The sequence below is a fragment of the Alosa sapidissima genome, chromosome 22 (genome assembly GCF_018492685.1).
Source record: "Alosa sapidissima isolate fAloSap1 chromosome 22, fAloSap1.pri, whole genome shotgun sequence".
In the NCBI taxonomy this organism is placed as follows: Eukaryota; Metazoa; Chordata; class Actinopteri; order Clupeiformes; family Clupeidae; genus Alosa; species Alosa sapidissima.
The window spans coordinates 22,824,450-22,841,300 of record NC_055978.1 but is presented as its reverse complement, the minus strand read 5'-3'; the positions used below and the strand labels follow the sequence as shown (position 1 = coordinate 22,841,300).

Below are 16,851 nucleotides of genomic sequence, written 5' to 3'. Positions count from 1 at the left end.
CTCTAGGAAGTGGGTTTGGGCTAAGGGTGGCGGGGGGGGGGGGGGGTTGACTTTGCTAAAGGACCGTTTGAAGGGGGGCGGAGTGGGGCAGTAATCACAGTAACTGCTGTCGGTTCAGGTTGGGCATCTCTGACAGGGCCTTGGTCTTCAGACACGAGGAGTATTATTGTGAGTGGGTAGGGTGGTTGGGGGGGGGGGGGGGCAGGTAGTAGAGTGCAGGGTGGGTGGGTGGGGGGGGGGGGGGCAGGTTGTAGTGTGCAGGGGGGGCAGGTTTTAGTGTGCAGGTGGTTGGGGGGGGGGGCAGGTTGTAGTGTGCAGGGGGGGGGGGGCAGGTTGTAGTGTGCAGGGGGTTATTGTGTAGTGTGCAGGGGGTTATTGTGTAGTGTGCAGGGGGTTTCTCATTCTCTCCCTACTTGTCTTTTTTCCCTCCTTCCCTGGATGGATTGGTCACTTCTCAACAAGGCGTATCTATCACACAGGGGCCGAGGAGCTGTGGCAGGAAAGGTGAGCTCTGATGAGGGGAGGAGAGGAGAGAGAGAGCGTATCTCTCTCTCTCTCTCTCTCTCTCTCTCTCTCTCTCTCTCTCTCTCTCTCTCTCTCTCTCTCTCTCCGGCTCAAATGATGCTTCGCTCCGCTCAGTAAAGCTCTCGGAGGCTGGCCTCCGGAGAACCGGCTTGCCCACTGAAGTGTGCCCCACTTAATTGGGTGTTATGTGTGTAGGGTGTACAACAGCCCTGGCTTCACTTACACACACACTCATAGCATATAGACAGGCAAATGCTCACTCACTCATCCAAACACACACACACACACACACACACACACACACACACACACACATACACACACACACACACACACACACACACACACACACACACAGTGGATATTCATACATTTGTTTTTTTCTCAACTTTTTCTCCATCATAGGGCTAACAATCAAGTAACAAAATGTTTATGACTGAGTAAAGACATAACAAAGCCTTATCACCACTATCAGTAATTGTCATGATGCATGTGACATGATGATATGTAAATTTATGGGAGCTGTTAAATGATAATTACAGATAATAGTGATGTAACACTGCATTATCATAGAATATGGCATCTGTCACAACACATTTCTGACGTTTCTCATCTCGTGATAAATTATGTTCGTACTCATTCTACGAATATTAATTACATGTGAATGTAGTTGGTTTTGACTAAAATATTCAAAAGATTTAAATAAACTAAACAAAGACTACACTACATAAAAGTGCAATCATAGAAACGATTAAATATTAAACACACACACACACACACACACACACACACACACACACACACACACACACACACACAGCATGCCTCATGCCTCTCACATGACATTTTCTGCAAGACAAACTTGGCTTTCATTGTGTAGACTCTTCATAATGAAATGTGCGAACAGTTTGGTTTGCTTAGCAAGCTGTCTGAGGTGCATGCAGCATCTGCTGATGTGTCTCACCAGAACAAGTAATCATAAAATGTGGGCACACCTTTAAAAGCTTAACAACCTATAAAAGGCTCACTTTTAGAAAATGAAGAGACAGTTATCATCAGTTTGAGTTTGGGAACACTGTGTGTGTGTGTATGTGTGTGTGTGTGTGTGTGTGTGTGTGTGTGTGTGTGTGTGTGTGTGTGTGTGTGTGTGTGTGTGTGTGTGTGTGTGTGTGTGTGTTGGACAAAGCAACACGTGCTGGTATAATTTCCTGCAAAACATCTCCAAAAGCATGGTGCATTCTGGGTAAAGAATGAAGTGACTTACTGTTCGTTGACAACAAAGATGCAGTTGTCTTGGGAAGGGATGCCAGAGACAGGATGCTTGCAGGTCACCTTCCGCTCATTGTGACTGATGGAGAGATGGAGAGACACACAAGAGAGTCAGTAAAGACGAGAGCTGTCACACAGCCTCCCTCACAGACCACATCATGGCTGTCATTACACAAAGCACAATCATTACATTCACACAGGCAACATTTGGGATAATACACAAAGATATTTGAGAGGGTACACGGCACGCAACTGCCAAACCATTTGAATGTACTGTACTAGCTTTAGATTGCACTGCCACCCATAGATCATCTTGGCAGTCATATATGGATGCCAGCCAATTGCACAGGGTCTTTGAAAATGGATATGGACATACTGTACATGTTAATGTTGTAAGGTAAAGTATGTGCGTCTAAGCCCATGCATCTCCTGTTGAATTCAACACATAGCTGGTACACTGTCTGCTCAGTGTTTGTGGTGTTTGTACACAGTCCTGCATCTATAACTGGGACACAAACGGTATAGCTCGGACCGAGCCATAAACAATCCCAGCCAATCAGCACCTATGCTTCAGCAGCACGGAAGGCAGAGGTGTCATTTGATTGGCTGTTGAGAGCATGTCAACAACCTTTCGCAAAGCCAAAAACAAATCTGAATCTCCGACTACATCTTTAAGCCATAACACATATCTGCAACTTAAAGGCTGGCTAGGATCAGTTGAACCTCTGCTTTCCACGCAGGAGCAATGCCTCAATAATTTACACAGAACGGTGTTAGCACAGGTGAGCAAAATACATGTACATTGGCCCCGCCAGCAATCCCAGATGCATTTTTCATACCAGCTCTGCTGAACACTACTTCAGCCAAGAAAAAAAAGTACTTGAGTCAGGAAGCTACACACCTTGAGATGTGGGTGGTGCTGAACTTCAGCATGGCTCTCTGTCTCTCTCCTGCTGATGCTTTTGTCTCCTACACAGATCTCCAGCGTTCACTTGGTTGCTTCCCCCACTCTCTCTCTCTCTCTCTCTCTCTCTCTCTCTCGCACGCACACACACACACACACACACACACACACACACACAGCGTTCTCCCTTCCTGGATCCCTTCAGTAGGCTCCCGAGATGTCGCTGAAGGGGCTGCTGGCTCCAAAGTCATATGCTCTGATCACAAGAGCCCTGAGACTCCAACTCTAACTCGCTCTCCGCACACACACACACACACACCCACCATTGCCACCCCTAACACCCTCCCCTTCCTGCTCCGTTCTCGCAAACTTTTGCTATAAATAAAAACGACTGCAGCGGCGGTAACAGCAGCGGCAGTGGCACTGGCAGAAGCACACACAGCTGGCATTGGCTGGGAGAAGACAAACGTGTCTTCACAGAGGGTAGGAGAGAGCAGATTGGCCTTTTTTTAAAAAGGTGCTTAAAAAGCAGGCTCTTGTTTGAGAGAGAAAAGCACGAGTTGAATTGGGGGAACGGGAGGAAAGATAAGGGTGGTAGAGAGAGGAGAGGAGAGCCTCTCTGCTTGCACTGCCCTCCTTCATCTGAAGTCCTGCACTTGGAGGCCCCTTGCAGCTTGTTTATTTGTCAACACCGCGGCTGTTTTGTTGAGTGCAGACATTTGAGCCCTCTTCCACAGCACCCTGACACGCACAATGGCAGCCGCCACAGCAGAGGAATTGCATTCAGTCAGCAAGCAACACGAAGCGCCCCATAAACGTCAAGCACCCTTCACCGTTTCCATTAACAGCAGGGAAAGACAACCGTACACAAGCCTGAAAAACAACTCTGGACGTGCGGCATCACGAGATAAACGTATGAACAAATGGCCATCATGCAGTAATGCTGTGACTCAAATTTACCCCTGGAGGAGCATGCCATTATTTCTAGACTCCAGCAACAGGAACACATTCCAACGGCATCCCTGCGAGCTGCACGGCATATTCAGGATTATCGCAGCCAATAAATTACACGTCCCCCCCAATTACGGCTTTGCACATATAAGCGAAGGCAATCGTTGCCTGTAGGTGCTGGGAAGTGCTGGAATTAGGCAGGGGAGTACAAGAGGGATTAAGTGGATTTCAGCGGCACGCTGCCTATCCTCTTGTTGTCTGCGCTAATTGTATTCACCGCACAGAAGCAGCCACAACAACTTATCACCCAGGGAGTCACATTGTGAGCTACCAGAATGGCGCAGCAACTGAATAAACTCAATAACAGTACAGTAAAACGTATAAAAGCATTGACTGTTCTGGTCAGTGCATTCAAATGTATGTATGCATTCAAATGTACACTGTATGCAATCAGTATAATGTGAAGTGGACATGCCAAGTCTGGCAGACACCCATATGGTAACTGTGCATTACGTTACTCCAGAAACATACACACACAGACACGCATGCATACACACAGACACACATTTAGTGCACGTGTACACATACACATGACAGCTGGAAATCCAATGACTAGAGGAACATCATCTAATATGGCGAGAATGCACGTTCCCTCTCGACAGGGGCCGACATGCTACCATATGAACCACAGAGTGTGGTGGGCCTCTACTGCTTATATTAGGACTGTGACCTTACCACATCCATCAGGCGCACATACCTCTCCCAGCCATAAATCAATATCGAATCGTCTGCAGCCTTTATGGGCCCTTTAAATGAATGGATTCAGACATCAAGGTAAGATACGACTCAAGGATCTCGTCCAAGGTGTATTTGGAGCGATGAATCACTACAGACTTTCGGGTGTCATAGGAAAGGGGCCACAGAGAGGGGGGGACGGCATAATCTGATGGATTAGCCTTTATATGACTCATAAAGGTGGCATTAAATACCGCCCTTGGGAATCGCTAAGACACATGTGGCTTCTGCTCTTCATCCACAGGGTCTTGGGAAATAATAAATAAATAAATAAATAAATAAATAAATAAATAAATAAATAAATAAATAAATGAATGAATAAACAAACGTTGGGGAAACAACAGGAGCAGTGTAAGCAGAGCCATGTGAGCAACGTGCGCTGGAATCTTGTGATAACCTGTCGTCACAGCGAGCTCTCTGCCGCGCACAAAGTTAGTCCTCGAGGAGGTTCGCTGGGGCACCATGCCTGACTGAGTCCGGTCACACACTAAAATAGCACTGAATTCTCTCACACACCACTGGCATGCACTGACGCTGCAGGGTCTGTTTATGCCTCAATAAACTGCTTGGTGCTACCCAAAATGCACCTGGGCAAAGGTTGTTTTTGAGCCTCCTCTGAGCTTAGGAGGCAGATGTGTCGTGTGGAGGTCCAGAGAGGTCCAGCTGTTCACTTTGCCCAGTGATGCATCTCTGTGCGTGGGATGGGTCCAGCGCTACGGTCCTTCATTGGAAATATTCCAGCCCAGAGTTCCCGGGAGCGACAGCTCGGCTGCATTATTAACCATCCTCCACGGCTGTCACGACCCATCACAGCTCAAAAACTGGTGGGGAAAACATGACAGGCGACATTTTGAGTTACGAGGTTTTCCTGGAGATTGGCCCGGTGTCCTACTGAAGCAGCATGGAGGCCCTGGATCGGTCTCCCCAAGCTCTGACTAAAGCGTCTCTGAGAAAATGAAAGAATTATGGATATGAAAAAGAAAGCGAGAATTATGGAGATGACGAACAGAGCACTCAAAAAGGAGGTGAAATGTACTGTTTCATGAGCCAACTCGGGGTGGAATACGTCTTCCTAGGGGCACGGACGGAAAGTGAATAATAGCCATGATCAAGGAGAGGGGTGACTGAATTTTCAAGAGAGCTTGAGCTTTAAGGGAATGGCTGCCATATCAAACTACAGTTGGTGGCAGTAGGAGGGAAAAGGAGGAAATCACCTATCATTTGATGTGGTGTAACTTCAGCATGTTCATAGAAAAGGCAATAAATCAGGAAAATGGCCCATGGGGTAGCTGAACGGCAACTGCTTCCATCATCATAGTCTCATGACAAGGCTCGTTCATTAAAGACAATTTGGAAGATTTAAGCCTCGGATCAACGCTCTCCGTCAAGACACAGCCCCTTGCAGTCTGGCAAGAAGCCGCGTGCCACTTGAGCGAGCACGAGGGTCCGCACCTGACATGACAGCAGGCCAACACACTCAGGCTATCAGAGAGAAACTCTCTGAGAAACCTCATCACCTTGAGTAGACTAACATTAAAAGTACTGTCACAACAGAAGGAGCTGATCTAATGGGCAGATTCAGATGCCACATCTGAGTATCCACTCAGACACTCAAATACATAATTATGCAGGAAGAGGAAAATTGTGGACTTCCATCTGGGTCTTGTCTATAATGAGTCTGTATTAGTTCCATAGAATGACTGACAGCTGTAAACTCGTCTGGCCTGGATAATAAGGTGAGGAGACAACTATGGATTAGCTTTCATAGTAATTATACTGGCAGCTGCTTAATAGCCCCAAAGCTCATAACTTAAGTCAACTGCAGAGAGTCTGACAAATATAGAGGAGTTAATTACCGCCATGTCGTGATAAACTGGCAGGTCTTTCACCAAAAAAAAAGTCAAGTTACTTTTTTGCTGAGCTGCACTACGGTCACTGACACTGAGAACGAGCAAACATCTCCCAGGGTAATTTAGACTGAGAACAGAAGAAAAACATTTTGATGATGAGTCCCCAAATCCAAATGGCCTAATGGAAGCCCATCAGTGTGGCAGGCTTGAAATTAAAGAGGGCTTTGGGAATGAGGAGCTCTGCTCCAGGACTGTGATAGTCAGTCAGACAGTCAGAACGGGTTGCGTTTCTACTCTTCGAGAAAGTTTCTCTCGTTTTATGTTCATTAAATATTTTTATTTTTTTTGGGGGGGGGGGGGGGGGGGGGGGGGGGGTGCTTCTTGACTCATTTTAGTGTGGATTTTGCCGGCATCCCTCCTAGTTAAGGATATGTCTGATGATAACACAGCAGGAGGAATTGGTTGATAAAAAAAATCTAAATGCCACTAGTCATTCCCTTTGTTTTGTGATGGTAAACCGACAACACAAACAAATTAAGATGGCAAAACACACTAATTTGTTACAAACAATTTGTCAAGAGATTGCCCCAGGCTGTGTGGTGGAAGGGGAGGACAGTAGGGGGCATAAAAGAGGTTACACATAGCAGGCATGTATTCTGAAGTTTTCTTTAAATTGTTGCAAAAACAGCTAACATCTAACTCCATCACCTGCAGCGAAAAGAATCTCTCGAGGATCAAAATGAAAAGAAAATCATGGGGTTAGACAAGCAAAACATGGTTATCAAGTATTTATCTCATTCCTGCAAGTAAGAATTACCCTGTTGGATTCTTTTTTCTCTCTCCATTGCGGTTGTTGGAACAATTCAAGCAACCCCCAAACAATGAAATTAGCTTTAAAAGCCAACGCGCCTCAACAGCTTGACGCCTCCGCTTTCAAACGTCCAACCAAAAGCCAACTGATGTGATAATGGGACTATATTTAAGTCTATTCTATAAAAGCACACTTGTTAACAACAATAATGACAGACAAAAAAAAAAAAAGAAAGGGAGAAAAAAACAATTCAGTCAGCTACAGTCAAGCAGTCATGCTCCCTCAGTGACAGCTAATAGGGGGACAACAATGGCAGGCCACCTCCCATCCATTCAACCTGCACCTGCTGGCATCAGTGCTAACCTTTCGGAAAAGGCCATGCGGCCGCTGCGCCCTGTGCTGCACTGGCATTCAGAAGGCCACTGAGGTGGCGGCCAGAGAGGACGCAGCATTATTATGGCCAGCCAGAGATCCTACGCCGCCTCGCAAGAGATATGGGGACTGGACTGGACGCAGGGGTGGAGAGAGGGAGAGTGGGAGTGCTGCACCTAGTGTCAGTGAGTTCAAAAGCAAGGTGCCTCAGATGGTATCTGGCACGTGATAGATATTGGACAGTGTGTTCTGTCGCACACAGAGATAAAGTGGAGATGTATGGTGGGGATGTTTCTCATCCACGTGAACCAATGCCATGTGCAGGAAGAGCTGTCAAGCTTATCCACGATACATTGACTTAGCCACACACAAAGACACACACTGCAAACACACACATTTTAAATTCTCAGAGTGTCAAACTGATCACAAATGCTCATAAAAGACATCCCCTCCAGCTGTTGCTGTCTCATTCTCTCTCTCTCTCTCTCACACACACACACACTATCACATTCTCTCAACAGTCGTCACCTCTGCTGTTTAAGGACATGCTGCATGCAGAGAGAAATGGCTCCAGGGAGAGGACACCTTGCCTTAAGAGGGCACGCAAGGGCTTGAGAGACAGACTTCATTACACGTCTACCTGATTATTACCATTTGGATTGCTTCCTGCGGGGACCCACGAACAGGCGATAAATGCCCTACAAACGTCCAATAATGGCACCATTTTCAGCCAACCCTCCCCTCCGCTAAATGTTATTTTATGTCTTTTTAATTCTGTGCCGCTTGCGGACGTTTTTAAGGCTAATGAGCCGGCACTGGTCAAATGAATCACTGGGCTGCATGAGTCAGACGCTCCTGATTTGGCTCAACGATGCGGTGAATGAAGCCCTCTGCCTTCAGCCCCCTATCTGGACACCTCCCTTCAGAGTGATCAAAAAGAACAACTCACCAACTGACCTCATAGAGAGAGTACTGTAAATGAGAGCGAGTTAGTGACTGTCCAACAACTACTACAACTACTAAAATCTGTTTCCTTGATGTTCAAAGGACAAAGGATTAAAATGGAAAAAAGTGTTCCACAAGTGTTATGGACATGAACATGACTTGTAGTTCCCAAACGAGAGCTTGAAAGACCAAGAGCGAGTGCAGTAACAGGTGTGGGCATGTGAGCGATCCCCGGACCTGGGACGGGCTCATCTGCTGCGGCACGAACGGCTCGAACGGAGCGTGAACCCATATAAGCTGCCTGTGTCAAATCTACTCAAGCCTCTTTTCGGGAGTTAAGAAGCGGACTAAAGGATAAATCTCTCCTCGGCTTTCCCAATCCAAAAGTAATTCCTTTCATAGTAGCTTAATTCTGGCTATCACTGATTGTACATTCTTTAAGCATGTTAGAGAGGGAGGAATGCATGGTTCTCACACTTCTTGAAAGGCCTACAACTGGACTAAACTAATGACATCATTCTCCATTGATTAAAAAACATGCTCAAATCAATCAAAATGTTTTCAGTTTCAATTATGTTTTAGATACGATAACAATCTGTCTATTCATTAATAGCTCCTATAATTACTGCTGTAATGACCAATTTACACTCCCAGGCAAATGAGAAGTTTCTTAAAATCTTTTCAGTCAACTCAATTATGTAGTTTATACCATTTCATCCCCACAAACAGACTTGCTTGCAGAATGCTGCTTTGCATTGCTACTGGTAACCACAGCAGATGGCTGGTGCTCTCTGTGTGAGTAGACGAGTCAACAACAGGCCGAACAGAGCATCCTCCAGAGAAGCCGTTTGATTTTCATGTTGAAAAGGACGACAAGCCAGCGAGGGGCAAAGAGAAACTCATTTGTGCCCAAATGGAACAAACACAAGAGAGCCATGGCCGCCATGGCCGCCATGGCCACCAAGCTGCTTCAGAAGTGAATCGCCATGGAGACGGCAGAGCAGGTGCCACCAGCTGCCCATCGGTCCCTACTCCAGTCGCTCGTGGCTGGCACAGATAAGGGCCAGTCTCTTGGCTCTCAGGCCAACACCCAAAAGAGATGGGGCTTCTGCGTTGGACGAAGACCACACTTGCTCTGCATCTCTCCTCTTTCCAATGTGGTGTTATGAATGCAGAGTGATGCTGTTAGTTGTTACTGTGCTGGTAGAAAACCTAAGCTACTTCAGGTGGCGAGACTGAGACTGCAAGACTGTAGTTGGGTGTGAATTGGGAGGCTAGGGAGGCTAGTTTTTCTTTGTAAGTGGGGTTTCCATTCATACCCAAGGGTGACAAAATGGTACACAGTCACAAGAGTAAACCTCAACAGATTTGTGCTCTGCTCCCATGAAGGCTGCACAGACCACGACGACAACTTTCCTGAGAAGAAAAAAGCTGGCAAATGATTCTAATGAGCAAGTGTCATTCGGAGTCTAATGAGTTTAACAGAGGATGAAACAGTCCTGAGTAAGCGTCATGCCGCCAATGTGAAGGGATCAATTAGAGGATCTTTTTTTCCAAAGCGATAAATGATGAGGGCAATGGAGAATAGTTAGCTTTTTAAATGCAAGAGCACGTCGTCTGTGGAGGGGGAAGCTGCTGTGAAATCTAAGAACAGTAACTACAGGAAATGAAGACATTTGTACATGTACGTCTTCCAAAAGCAGATTCTTTTATCAGTTCATAGTCTTAAACAGCCTTTGGCAGGGCTGGGACACAGCAATACTGCCAAAATGGGCAGAGTAATAGCCCAAGGAACAAATTGCTTGTCTCTTGGAATTGGCACCATATGGTCAGGTAATAAACTCTCAATTTAAGGGTAGTACATCCAGACAAATTGATGTGACAGGACTACTGACAAACAAAACAGGGGAGTAACTGCAACTTTTAAAAGCTTACTCCAAACATTGCAGGACTGATATAAAATATGGGATTGGAGAGTCTGGAACCTCTTTTTCCCCCCATCTGCTACCATGCAGACAGAGGTAGACGCAGCAGGTCTCGGGACCATTCTCATAACAAATTGTGATTCTGGGCATGACCAATATGCCCTTTCCATTCAAATACTTTTGGAAAAGAGCACGGGCACCACAGGGTAAAGACAATTATGCACCGCTAATATACTGAAGCCATCTGCAATTATCCACCTTTGAATCCTCACAGCACCATTCTAATTCAGCAGGCTATTTGTGCCCTTTGGTGGATCATAAACACCTTAAGCAACAGTACAGGCTGAGTGGAAACATCATCAGTGAATGTTATATCACCTGTCACCTGTCAAAGGTCCACCAATAATGAATACCTACTGTAGTACTAGAGTACCAGAATAGTGGTTAATAGACTCTTTATGTTATACAATATTCTGAACATAACGCATCAAAGGTCTTTGGGAACAGATGAACATTATCACAAATTGTATGACTAAATGGCTATATGAATGAGTGATTCTTTTCTTTATTATGCAAAACTTGCAGAGGGGAGAAAATGGAAGTTGTAAAGAAGGTTAGTCATTTTCTCTGCTTGATTGAAAACCCCTTCATCTGCTGCCAAATCCCAGATGCAAAATTCTTGTCAATTTGGTGACAGAGACATCTGGGACCAATCAGCTATAATGTAGTCATCCTACCTTTCCAAGAAATGCAGCGATGTGAGGGTTAAAACTGCACTGAAGATAAAATTATTGTGTTGACAAAGTAACAAGACATGGAAAAGCATTATTGAAACAACAACTACCAAAGCCTGTTAATATTGTACAACACACAAGAAACTACATTAAATACACATAAAGAACCATAAACAAGCCTGCTTTCCACATCTGTTGAACAACTTATTCAAAGCTATGCTATGAAAGCACAGACTAATTCTACTAATTTTACTCAAGTCATAAGCAACACGCAAATGAGTGATCATTAGGCTTTAATGTTTGACAGCAAATGTAACTTTGTGGGAAAACTGCAGACATAACGGCTTGCATTTCCCCAAGGAGGGAATGATATCCAATGAAGTTGATGGTGCTCAGGACTTTCTCATGCAGTAAGGATCTTTCTGCAGAAATAAAGCAAAAGGAACAGCTGGCAACATTCTACACTCATTCTACTGACAATAACGCTATGTAATGTTCTTGAAACGACACTCTGAGAGTGTTCGAGGGATGCAGTGCCAAGTCAGACGAGAAAACGTTCTCAGTGATTTAAGAATGAAGAAATTAAGAAATTTAAAAGGCAACAGGATGGCTTTCAGATAACTGAAATGTAAATTAATATCCTACTGAGTCATAGCAGGAAAGCGGTCGATACATGGAGTGTATCGGACAGCAGTGGATTCGAACAGAAATACAGAAACAAGTCAATAATAATTTGAATTTAATTTAGTCAAAAGGGATTCACTGGTCAAATATACGCTATATGATTTCAAGGACAGGGTCCCTGAGAGCACTGCTTCTGAGGTTCACAGGCAAATCCCAACCATTTGAAAAGGAAGAGACAATGGCTATTGAGAAATTAATCAGCTTTTCCCAGATTAACTGGCCTTGCTGTTGAAGGGAAGGTAGTACACACTGAGAAAGGGAGGCCTCCTGTCTACATAGAAGGACCTCTGTGGCTTTAGAGAGGAAGAGACGGCTTTATTGAGCACTTTGAAAACCAGGGAACATTTTCAATAGCAAAACCTAGCCTCCCCCATTCCATTACATACTTCACAACATCATTTGTGATACCTACCAAATCCCTTTGGCAGTGTAGGACGTTTAAATGTGTGTGTGTATATATTATAAGTGTTGCACAACAATACTATGGTGCTTAAATAAAGATAGGCATGTGGTATCGAGTTAGGTTTAAAGGAGCCATGCCATACACCTTTCAATTATTCTATAACCTTCCCTGAGATGCTTTTCTAAAGCCTGCAAGGTTTTTTTTGTCTTGGCTCATTTCTCTTACAATATTCTAGCATGCTCTGAGATCCCTCTAGGAAAGAAAAAGCTGATTTTGCAGCTGAGCTTTTACTCTGATATAAAATTTGACATGCATAATTTGCTTCACTGTGATTGGCGTACATCTTTAGGCATCTTTCTACATGCATTGCTAGATTGCTAACAGGGGAGGCAGCATAATAACAATATGCTTTTCTAATTTGCCCAATGTTAGATAACCATTTCTTTACTATGGCCATTACAGGAAGGGAAGGGAACAGTCAAATTTGAAAAGCCCGGTACGTCCCCTTGTCATATCGGCATATGATGAACAGGAGGAAAGAGTAGGAAATCATATGACAGTGAGTGACTGCAAAAAGCGTGTATGTCCACGTGCACTCTGGCAAAGTAACACTGTGGCCTGGTTATATTTCTGACACACAATAGCACTAATGCGTGGGGCTAAATCCAGGAACAAGCAACAATATCAAAGCCTCTGCCTTCAAGGGACGTGGTGGGTCGACTTGCCAGCTGTCCTCGAGAAATCGGATATGATGAGAAACGAGAACGGGGACGAGCATGCAATCGGGGGAAAGGAAGCTCAACAGAGCTTAGCTAGTCTCTCGTCCATGAGCACACACACACACATGACTGCAGTATCGAGCCTCCCGTGCAACACCTGCATGCTCACCATTATGATTAATGCAATGTCAACGCCTCACCTTGTCAAGTTCACTTTTAGGGCTGGAGTCTCTGCTTAATGTGATCGATACAACACTCGGATTAGTATCTTCGGCACATCATTAGAGGATCGCCAATGCACCGATGCGCATGGCCCATTATGTCCGAGATGGATGAGGGAGCCGGCGGGGTCAAGGAAGAGCTTGAGGCCCAGTTCCCGTTAAACACAGAGGCGTTTTTTAGTGCAGCTAGGGCTCTCTGAGTCATCCGTTCATACAGTAGAATACAGCAGTTCACACATTTGTATTGACAGAAGGCAGGGTGGAGTGGCACCTACGACAAGGTGGCTTCCTCGAGGTGCCACGGAGCGCGAATGGTCATCTTTAATATGGGAAGTCAACACACAGGTCAAGAGGGGCGATTTATCTATCTTTTTCTTTTCATTAGCTACAGTTGTATCTCTCTTTCTTTCGCTCTATCTTTCTTACTCAAGGTGTGTGCTGATGGAGTTGCTGGAGTCCTGCCAAGACATGCTCTCTCTCTCTTTCTTTCTCTCTCTCTCTATCATTTTTCCTGTTTCTGGAAAGTTACTATTTCACCCACGCAATCCACTGTTGCAATAATAAATCAGGCTCTAGCCTCTACACTGCACCATCCTCACCCAGAGGTCTCTCATCGAGGTTTGTAGTTTACATAACTTAAACAAATGAATACTTTAATTAATTTAACAGATTGAGTGATTATATCTGGCACTACAGACACAAATCTGGCTTCACGAGATACTGTAACATTATTTCCGTTAGTCAGAAAAAAAATGATTAACTCTTTGGCATGGGAGCCTTTTTATGCACAGCCATCTGCTGCTATGGGACTGGGGGGAACATGCACCCACTCACATGCAAATGGAAATGCGAAACACACATAAATACCCATACACACACGCACACACACACACACACACACACACACACACACACACACACAAACACACACACAAACACACACAAACACACACACACAAACACACAAACACACACAAACACACACACACACACACACACACACACACACACACACACAAACACAGAATAAGAGTGAATCCCAAGGGAAGCTCTTAGCCCTGGCAAGACTTGTGTGTGAGGGAGCAGCAGTGATGTATGAAAAAGTGTATGTGTGAGGCAAAGAATCTATGTGTGTGTGTGTGTGCGTGCGTGTGTGCGTGTGCGTGTGCGTGTGCGTGTGTGTGTGTGTGTGTGCGTGTGTGTGCGTGTGTGTGTGAGCATGTGTGTGTGTGAGCGACTGAGCAGATTTTGACAGCATGACAGAATGTCATTAGGTCTTTTGGACTCTCACTGCCCAACTCTCAGCCACTGCTCCGCTGACAACTCTCCCCAGACCCCACTTCTCCACAGCAGGATGACATCACTTAAGGTCTACTTTAGCCAACCTCTCTGGTCAATAAAAATAAACTCTGAGAACAAGGTCGCTTGGTTGTTACAGTCAGATATCCAGTTCTGGAGAGGTGCATCTGCAGCAAACTCTGGACAAGGACACAGAACTAGTGCAAGGCACTGCAGGCTTCAGATGATGAAGGCAATGACCTGCATAAATGTAATTACTGGTCGACACAGTGGCAACTGTACCTTTGGGCCTCCTTAACTTAACTTTGTCTGACCTGACCTGAACACACAATCTAGGATAGACATCGCCATGTTAAAAGAGTAATAAAAGGGGAACAGGGTCTTTGTGCCAGGAAGCTTTTTTTAGTAGTTAAACTGCTGAGACACAGTTACACAGTGTCTGATCTGCTTGTAAAGTTTTGTGGGGGTTAGAACTGAACAACTAAATAAAGTGATACTGAGATGTTCACTGCACGTATCTCTACTACTTGCCATTAGAGGTACACACAACCATTTTGTTAGCACAAGAATTGCATTACAACGTAAAGGGTTTCCTGTAAGTAACGATAGACATCTTACAGCCTGTGTTGAATAATAATATTAAGGCTTTAATGTCCACATGGGGAGGTCAACACACTGGGCACCAGCATCCAGGTTACAATTAGACAGGCGCCCCACATCAGGACTTTACTGTTTGAGTGCTGGCACGTGGGGGCTAGTCAGCTACATTTAAGACCGGACTAATGAAGCCCCACGCAGACAAACACAATTATTATTGGGTGATTGGCGGCATGGAACAGGATTGCTGGGCCAGGACAGAGTGTTCCAGATCTGTCCACATCACTCTGGTTTGTTTACTGCGTGCGAAAGTGCAAGGCTTGGGGCGCTTTGCTCCGGCCACTGTTATGAGTCACAAGCAAAAACTTTACTACATGCTAGTGTTGCCAAGGTAACAGGTGTCAGGTCATGTTCTATAACAGACTGTGAGTGTGTGTGTGTGTGTGTGTGTGTGTGTGTGTGTGTGTGTGTGTGTGTAAGAAAGAGAAACAAAGAGAAAATAGAGAGTTTGTCTGTAATGAACAAAAGGAAAAAATAAGAAAAACGTGAAGGTGTATAATGGAGAAGACAGCAACCAATGAGGTAGATAACAGGGATTCAGACAAAAAGGAAGACGAATTGTGCGTGTGTGTGAGTGTGTGTGTGTGTGTGAAAGTGTGTGTGAGAGAGCGAGTGAGAGAGAGAGAGAGTGAGAGAGAGAGAGTGTGCATCGATGTGCACCAAGCCTCATTGTCATTAGCGCTAAATGTCACTGACTCAAACACCGTGGCCTTTTGGCAGCCGACACAGACGCCAGCGTTGTCATGCCGCTGCATATAAATGGTACAGAGCCTCGGACCCATGGGGAGAGTGGACAGGGGGAGAGAGAGAGAGAGAGAGAGAAAGACAAAGAGAGAGAGAGAGGGAAAGAGAGAGAGAGAAAGAGCTAAAGAGAGAGAGAGCTAGAGAAGGAGGACCTGCATTGGTGACTAAGTCATAGCCAGAGTTGCTCTGCCAGCAACAGGTTTGAAAATTATTATATAAAAAAAACAATGCACACAGGTATACACTTGAACACAACACAAACCAGAGACTTTTTCAACAAATTCGTGCCACCGAGAGCTCAACAGAGTCTAGGGATGGAAGGAAAAGTAAAGCACATGAATAGAATTGACTGAAACATGAATCCCCTTAGCTAAAGTGGCAGCAGACACAGAAATGGAAAACGCTGGGCCATCCGACAGCATTGTATCTGCCATTCATATTCAGAGTTTAGCTCTGTGACAGACAAGAGTTCCCCAAGACTGCTCACTCCTTTTCCCCTCTCTCCTTTGAATAATTCATCTCTTTCCCTCACTCTCTCTCTCACTCTCTTTCTCTCTCACACTTTTTCTGTCTCCCTCTCTTTCCCTGTCTGGCAAATCCCTTTTCAACATAGAAAAATAACAACAACAACAGTGCTATGCTGCCCCTCAGGACCAAACAAAATTACACATTAATATTTGATTGTGCTCTTCAAATAATACTATCTAAACGAGAGTATCAGAGCTTGAGAGGGAAGAAAAGAGGAGAATGTGCACTGATGTTGGCTGAGAGCATCCACAGTCATCTTACACCCCTTGGGCACTTGTGGCTAAGCAGCGTATGCGAGAAAACCAACATTTCTCAAATATACTGTGTCAGTTCACCTGGAAGGTGAGGCCATGTTGTGTGATGCGGTGATCAAGCACAATGTGATGTGAAACAGTTGTTGTTGGAGAGACGTATAAGAGAGAGCTGGCCCTGATGGTTAATAAGTATAAGTATAGGTATATATACTCTTTTGATCCCGTGAGGGACATTTGGTCTCTGCATTTATCCCAATGGTG

General features: G+C 45.0%; 1 protein-coding gene across 3 annotated transcripts in view; it reads right to left on the bottom strand.

The window, feature by feature from the left end:
* The window catches only part of plekha5 (pleckstrin homology domain containing, family A member 5), a 119,089-nt gene that overhangs the window by 42,722 nt on the left and 59,516 nt on the right, over positions 1-16,851 (bottom strand). For 2 of the 3 annotated variants that reach the window (XM_042079236.1, XM_042079237.1), the window contains exon 4: positions 1,790-1,873. In XM_042079236.1, coding sequence (XP_041935170.1) covers positions 1,790-1,873 — 84 coding nt within the window. Of the gene's footprint in view, positions 1-1,789; positions 1,874-16,851 lie in introns of those variants that run through there. The other variant, XR_006026506.1, reaches the window with a different exon arrangement.